Source organism: Cebus imitator, unplaced genomic scaffold, assembly GCF_001604975.1.
Source record: "Cebus imitator isolate Cc_AM_T3 unplaced genomic scaffold, Cebus_imitator-1.0 Scaffold71, whole genome shotgun sequence".
Classification (NCBI taxonomy): domain Eukaryota; kingdom Metazoa; phylum Chordata; class Mammalia; order Primates; family Cebidae; genus Cebus; species Cebus imitator.
Genome location: NW_016107386.1, coordinates 5,856,068 through 5,863,555, shown reverse-complemented (window position 1 = coordinate 5,863,555; position 7,488 = coordinate 5,856,068). Strand labels below are relative to the sequence as shown.

Below are 7,488 nucleotides of genomic sequence, written 5' to 3'. Positions count from 1 at the left end.
GACAAAGTTTCGCTCTTATTGCCCAAGCTGGAGTGCAGTGGTGCCATCTCAGCTCATCGCAACCTCTGCCTCCTGGGTTCAAGCGATTCTCCTGCCTCAGCCTCCCGAGTAGCTGGGATTACAGGCATGCACCACCACACCTGGCTAATTTTGTATTTTTAGTAGAGACAGGGGTTTCTCCATGTTGGTCAGGCTGGTCTCGAACTCCCGACCTCAGGTGATCTGCCCACCTCAGCCTCCCAAAGTGTTGGGATTGCAGGCATGAGCCACCGCGCCCGGCTACTTAAGCATTTTAATGAGTATTAGAAAAAATATACTAGTCTGTAATTCCATGATTATAATCTTATTATTGTATAGTACAAGATGAAGTTTTAAAAATCAAGTCAATTAAAAAATTAGGAAAATGGTACAAATTGGACAGAAACCATGAAACAGCACTTCCATGACTTAAGGTGGAAACAATGGAATGAGTATTAAGCAAGGCCCTGAAGGCCAAAAGGACTGGATTTGGATTCCAGCTCCACCACTTTCCCAGCTGTGTGATCTCAGGGAAGTTGTGGAGCCTGTCTGAGCTCAGCTGGTTCAACATAAAATGGAGATGATAACATTACCAGCTGCCCTCAAGAGTTGATGTGAAGACTCTGTAACCAAATGCTAGCTCTGTAGTCTGGCACGCCCTCGGGAAGTGACAGCCATTTATAATGACAGCAATCAGAGCAGCACTGGACTAGTTGCTACACACAAAGGACCTGGGATCACGTGGAGAGGAGAAAGGCAGTCTTTGCCTCCTGGGAAAGGCAGAACCTGGGGAGAGGAAGCAGCTCTTGCTCTAAGCAGACACCAGAGGGACATGGGATCTGGCAGCTCCATCAGGAGAGCAGTTTTCATGCCAGTCCAGGGACGAAACTTTTTTTTTTTTTTTGAGATGGAGTCTCTCTCTGTCACCTAGGTTGGAGTGCAGTGGTGCGATCTTGGCTCACTGCAATCTCTGCCTCCCAGGTTCAAGCTATTTTCCTGCCTCAGCCTCCCTAGTAGCTGGGACTACAGGGGCGCGCCACCACACCCAGCTAATTTTTCGTATTTTTAGTAGAGACAGGGTTTCATTGTGTTTCAAACTTTTATCTCTATCATAGTTGATCAAATGGAGTGGGCTGTCCAGTAGGGAATGAGCCCCCTATCACTGGGGTGTGTTAGCCGAAGCCAGAAACAGTGAGTGTAAGGCAGAAGGGGTTCAGGGTTCCTAGATGACCTTTTCAGGTTCTCCTGCGTGTTGAGAAGCTGTGTTGGAGACATTTACATCCATTGATTTTCTCCACCATTAAAAGGGGTGGGAAGGTGGCCCACAGTCCACTAACCTTCTGCATGCTCCCTAGGACATCGTGGGTATGTGCCAGCTGGGAAACTGCAGCTGTACCATGTGGTCCCCAGCGCAGAGGAGCTCAGAAGAAAGGCGGGGCTGAATGAAGACCCCCGATGTCTAACACCAAAGCCTGTTCGAGCTCCAGTGCCCTCTATTCCCACCGTGAACCAGGTGAGTACGAGAGAGGGCTGGGGACTTGCCTCTCCTCGGCCATCTGGACTGTGGCTTGAGTCACAGATGTCTCTGTCAAAGTCTATGCCCCTCCTGTCTGGTGGGGCTGCCACTCTGTGAGGCCAAGGCCTTGATCAGTGGCCACACCAGTGTCCCAGCCAGGAGTGGGACCTGAAGAAAAGGGCTCCCACCCCTACCACAGCAACCACAGAAAAGTAACCCCTCATTCCCCATCAGCAGGGCAAGTGAGATTCATTCATTCATTTGTTCGTTCATTCATTCATTCATTTATTCAATATTTGCCAGACACTGTACTAGATGGAGATACAATGATGAACAAAACTAAATTATGGTCTTTGCTTTCCTCAAACTTCTAATCTGCAAGTAGGAAAACAGTGATTAATAAAATGACTACATGAGTAACTGAAGTTAAATTTGATAGCAGAGATAAGTACCCAGAGCCCTAGATGCAGAGAGGTCCAGGAAAGGTTTTGCTGAGAAGAATGGCGCTTTTTCTCAGACAGGAAGGGAGAGAGAGAATTAATCGGATAAAGAGAGTGTACTGGGGTGCAGAGGGAAAGAACTCTGCAGAAAAGGCTCAGCGGTGGGAGAGGACAGGAGGTATGTGAAGAATTGAATGAAGCCAGTGTGGCCGGAGAAGAGAGGGGACAGATTGGAGAGTCGTGCCACGGAAGAGGTGGGCAGGGACAGGCCAGCAGGGCTTTGTGGCCTTGGTAAGGGTGTCAGTCTGTGTCTCTGAAGAGCAATGGGAAACATGTGTATGCATGTTCATGGCAGCATTATTCACAGCAGCCCAAAAGCAGAAACAATCCACAAGCCCATCAACATGAATGGATAAACACAATGTGAGCTCTTCGTACAATGGAATATTATTCAGCCCTAGAGGGGAATGGAGCACCAGGACATGCTGCAGCACGGACAAGCCTTGAACACATGCTGCTAAGTGAACAAAGTCAGACGTGAAAGGACAAATAGGATCCCATGCCTGTGGTTGTCCAGAACTGGCAAACCCATAGAGATAGAAGGTAGATGAGTGTCTGGCAGGGGCTGGGGGTGGGAGGTAGGGAATGGGGAGTGATTGCTAACTGGTATGAGGTTTCTTTTTGGGATGATAAAAATGTTCTGGAATTAGATAGTGGGAATAGTTGCATGTGCCTGTGTGAAAATACTTAAAACCTCTGAATTGTATACTTTAAAAAGGTAAGTGTTATAGAATGTGAATTATATCTAAAAAATAAAGTGACTGGAAGCCATTAAGGGATTCGGCTTTGCAGGGATGGAGTCCTGGAGCAGGGAAGAGGCTCGGCCGGGGTAGTTGAAAGGATGGGATGAGACAGTGAAGCTGCATGTATTGTGAACCTCTCTCAGTGGAGGCTGCTGTCACAATGACCAGCAGTAGGGGTGGTGGAGGATGCACCACAGGGGAGGCAGGAGCAACAGAAAGGATCTGGACACACCTGGGTGCCTGGGGCCGGGGCAGCTGGAGGAGCCTGCAGCAGGCTGTGTGAGTGCCGCACAGGTGTCTGGAGACCCTCTGCTCCAGAACTTCTGCTGCACCCACTGGGAAGGCTGTCGGCCCAGCATTCTCCAGTGGTAGCCAGAAGTAAAACACCAGGGAATACAAAGGACCCACCAGGGCCCCACTGGAGGGCCTGACCACCCAGCTCAGCCTCTGCCCCAGTCCCTCTGGGGAAAGGGATGAGGTTGCCCCTGTGGCTGGGCTCCAGTCAGTGTGAGTGGTGTCTCAGGGAATGCCCATCCAGGGGCTCATTTGGGTCAGCTCAGCTGTCTGTCTGCCCAAGTATATCAGCTGCTTCCTCTGGGACTCTGTGGGGCTTGCCTGGGATGATCCCAGTCCTCCCACCCTGGGTAATGATCCTGAAACCTAGTCAAAAAAAAAAAAAAAAAAAAGAACCAAAGCAGCCTGCACTTATTGAGCCCTTGCCATGTACATCCCAGGCACTGTGTAAAGCCCTACACATGTATTCCTTCATGAAATTCTCTCAATGACCTGAAGGGGAGGGGACCATCCCCTCCGTTTTGCAGATGGTCAAACGGTCTCAGAGAGGTTAAACACTAGCTTAATAAATGCCCTCCTCGCCAACTGTTTTCTCTAGTTCAATTTCTTTCTTTCTCTTTTTTTGAGATGGTGTCTGGCTCTGTGGCCAAGGCCGGAGTGCAGTGGTGCGACCTTGGCTCACTGCAGCCTCAACCTCCTGGGCTCGAGCAATCCTCCCACCTCAGCCTCCTGAGTAGCTGGGATTACAGGTGCACACCACCCTGCCCAGCTGGTTTTTGTATTTTTAGTAGAGACAGGGTTTCACCATGTTGGCCAGGCTGGTCTTGAACTCCTGATCTCAGGTGATCCGCCCACCTCAGCTTCCCAAAGTGCTGAGATTACACGCATGAACCACCACACCTGGCCCAGTTCAATATTTTTCTGTCAAAAGTAACCAAGTTGCCTAAATTCTTGTCTCCACTTTCAGCTGGGAAACTGGCCTGAGCAGCTGAAACCCTTAGATCTGGAGAGGGAGAGGATGCTGAGTCTGCTCAGTGATGTGGCAGCAGTGGATCCAAAATATCTGCTTGGAGGTCAGGCAGGCCTAGATTCACTCCTGTGCAATTCTGAATACGTTCCTTGAGTCCTCTGAGCCTCAATTTTCATCTGAAAAATGGAGCAAATAGAATGATAGAATTTTTGTGAAAACGCAAACTCGGTAGAGCGCTGGGACAGCGCCAGCCGCATTGTATGGGCCGTGGGAATAGCAGATGCAGTGATTCCCTTTAGCACAAAGGATGTACTCGGAAGGTGGTAAGCATCCAGCAGGTGTATGGGAACAGAAGGAACAGCGTCTCTGGATGGAGTTTGTCTGCCTTCTCCCCCTGACCGTTTCTGTGTCACTCCCCGTGTGTTTCAGGTCATAGCAGCGTACCCTTTTGTGGCCAGAAGCAGCCATGAAGTGAGTCTGCAGGCAGGCCAGCCCGTGACCGTCCTGGAGGCCCAGGACAAGAAGGGGAACCCGGAGTGGAGCCTGGTGGAAGTGAATGGACGGAGGGGTTATGTGCCTTCTGGCTTCCTGGCCAGGACCCCAAGCCCAGTTTTGTGGGGCTGGAACCTGCCCTCTTAGGGTACCCTCCTTGGAGCCCACATTGCCAAGTGATGGGGGAGGCTTAGAGGCGGTGACCCTGGAGGGAGAAGCAGCAAAGGAAAGGTGGGGGTGGGAGGGAAGACCAGGCCAGGGTGGATGAAGGGGCACTCAGGAGGCCGCCAGAAGACGTGGGCGGGCCTCACAGAGGTGTGGCGGGGGCACAGGAGGCTCCAGCTAGGACTGCTCATTGTGTCTGCATAAGGAACTCATTCCGACCTAAACTCACAATGCACTTGGATGCAGGTCACAGCTGATTGGCCAGGACCCGCCATCACTTATGGCCAGTCTTACCTGTGCCTCCATCCAGGACTGCCTGTGGCGGGAGTCACATAGGAGAATGCTACCTGCATGCTGTGTGGTTGCAGGAAGCAGGTGCTGGAGAAGCCAGAGCTGCCTGGTCTGATGGTTCGCTACCTACACGTGGTATCAGGAGACATCTTAACCAACGAGTCAGCTTTATTTCTCTATGCTGGGAGCTGAGTTATCTTGGGCACTGACCCACTGGGAGCCCTCTGAAGTGTGGAAGCCATGGATTTATTGGTGCAGCAGACAGGTTCCTAAGACTCTTGACTGGCCTTGGGAGTGGGTGTGACCACGTCATAGTTCTGGAATGTGTATAGGCAAATTCAGAAGCTGCTCCAGGGAAGAGGGGATTTTGATGGTGTGTTAGGTAGGAAGTGTGAGGCTGTTGGCAGCAGGTAAACACTGCCGCTGTCTTCTCTGGACTAGGGGAACAAAGACTATGCAAATCATAGAGGAAACTCTGAGAAGGAGGTGATAAGGGGCTGGTGGGTGGGGAGGTTAGGTAATGGCTTGCTCTTGTTTCTGGATAGAAGGGGAGCCAGGGGGATTCCCCTGGAGGTTTCGGGTTGCCCCTGAGGTCCCTGAGGCAGCAGTGGATGTGATGCAATTGGCTGTGGGAACTTAGATGTAGGGCACAACTTCACTGTTCCCATCTGGAAAGACCTAACTCACAGGGTTGTGCTGAAAATGACATGAGGCTAAGGATGCAGAACTCCCTGTGAGCTGATATGTGATACAAATGTAAATGACAGCAGTCATCTCAGGGTGGCCCCAGCCATGCAGCCCTCCCCAATGCCCGTGCCCGTGGCAGCAAACCTCGTTCATCAGCCTGGCTTCCTTTCCTGTAACCCAGGATCTACCTTGGGGGCCTTCTCAGTACTGCATTCTATGTAGCCAGACACTTCAACTTGGTAAGTGAGCCACCCGCTTCTAGAACCTGGAAATTGGAGCCCCTCAAAAACAGTTCCTGTTCAAGGAGGACTGACCCACTGGGGCAATGATGGGTGCAGTCACTGCTTGGGGTTACCATGTCCAGGCTGTTGCTCTGGGCAACGATAAATTGCAAGATTCCCAGAAATGGGAAAAGGTGACCCAGTGTGATCTTGTACAACTTACAAAGTTTGTAACCAACCCCAGTTAGAACATGTGTCAAACAGGAGGTAGTTTAGATATATTTCTAAGAACATGTCTATGTTATGAACATAGTGCCTAAGCAGTGAGCTCTGGTTTTTGAAGGGCTTTTAAGAAATATATACATGTCTGTGTCAGACAGACTGTGAGTTGCCTCCTCTGGGCCTGTCAAAGCATGAAGACTGCGTAATATCAGAGAAACACAGCCTACAGTTCCTTTCTCAGTAGCAAAGTCACTTCATAGGATGCTCTTGACTCATTCTCTCTACTCTTTCCTGCTCAGATTTCTGATAAAAATAAGAAACATAGGGGAACACATAATGAAGTAGGAAACCCACTCGTGGGTTCCACAGATATTTCCTGAGGGCCTACTGTGTGCTAGAATTGTAGCTCAGGGGTTCTCAGTGTAGCTGCTCAGTGAACTTACCATGGCAGGTTTCAACTAGCAGAAGCCAGGCTCCCTCTCACCCAGAGACTCTGTTGAAATTGGTTTAGAGTGTGGTTCAGGCCTCAGGAAATCAGAAAGCTTCCCAGGGCCTTCTAATATGCAGCCAGGGCTGGGGACCTCTACCCTAGACACACAGTATTGGACAGATGGATCTGGGGCCAGAGATGGCCATGAGCTATAAGCTAGGATGTGCCCCAACTCAGCTCTGCACTAGTTAGTTCAAACAGGCGCTTTAGAGGCAGTGTGAAATGGGACAGCCTGTCTGTCAGGTCTCAGAATGTATATTTATTAAGTGCCATTAAAAGGGACCTGAACAAAATTGGATGTCTTGTAGGCATAAGGAAGGAAAATAAAATATACTTGGAACCAAGTCTATCTCATGAAGGGACAATAAAAACGTATTGAGTAGCATGTGGGTTCTGGTTTCTCATAGATCAGGGGATGAGATTAAAAGTCACTGAAGAGTGGGAAATGCATATTGAGAAGATGGAGAATGGCCTGCAGTTTCTCCAGGGGAATCTGTAACATGCCTTTTCCCTCTCCAAATGCCTAGAACCAGGGCACTGTGTCTTATTTATTTCACTGTTGGGGTATCACATACTAAACTTGCAAAGATATTTGCCTATGAACTGAACAATACCTCCAGGGGTTGAAGTCTGGTTCACAAGGGTTACCTCTTGCTTCCCATAATGGAGTGAGAACTCTTAAACACCTTGGGCCCCAACTCAGTGTGGACATGAGGACAAGATTACAATATCAGCCAGGCATGGTGGCTCATGCCTGTAATCCCAGCACTTTGGGAGGCCAAGGTGGGCAGATCACGAGGTCAAGAGGTTGAGACCATCCTGGCCAACATGGTGAAACCCCTCTCTACTAAAAATACAAAAATTAGCTGGGCGTGGTGG

General features: G+C 49.9%; 1 protein-coding gene across 1 annotated transcript in view; it reads left to right on the top strand.

The window, feature by feature from the left end:
• The window catches only part of ARHGEF37 (Rho guanine nucleotide exchange factor 37), a 59,885-nt gene extending 52,707 nt beyond the window's left edge, over nucleotides 1-7,178 (top strand). Inside the window, exons 12-14 of the mRNA XM_037739565.1 lie at nucleotides 1,374-1,531; nucleotides 4,471-4,829; nucleotides 6,211-7,178. Of these exons, the coding sequence (XP_037595493.1) occupies nucleotides 1,374-1,531; nucleotides 4,471-4,680 (368 nt within the window). The 3' untranslated portion in view covers nucleotides 4,681-4,829; nucleotides 6,211-7,178. The remainder of the gene's footprint in view (nucleotides 1-1,373; nucleotides 1,532-4,470; nucleotides 4,830-6,210) is intronic.
• Nucleotides 7,179-7,488: the final 310 nt, after the last annotated feature.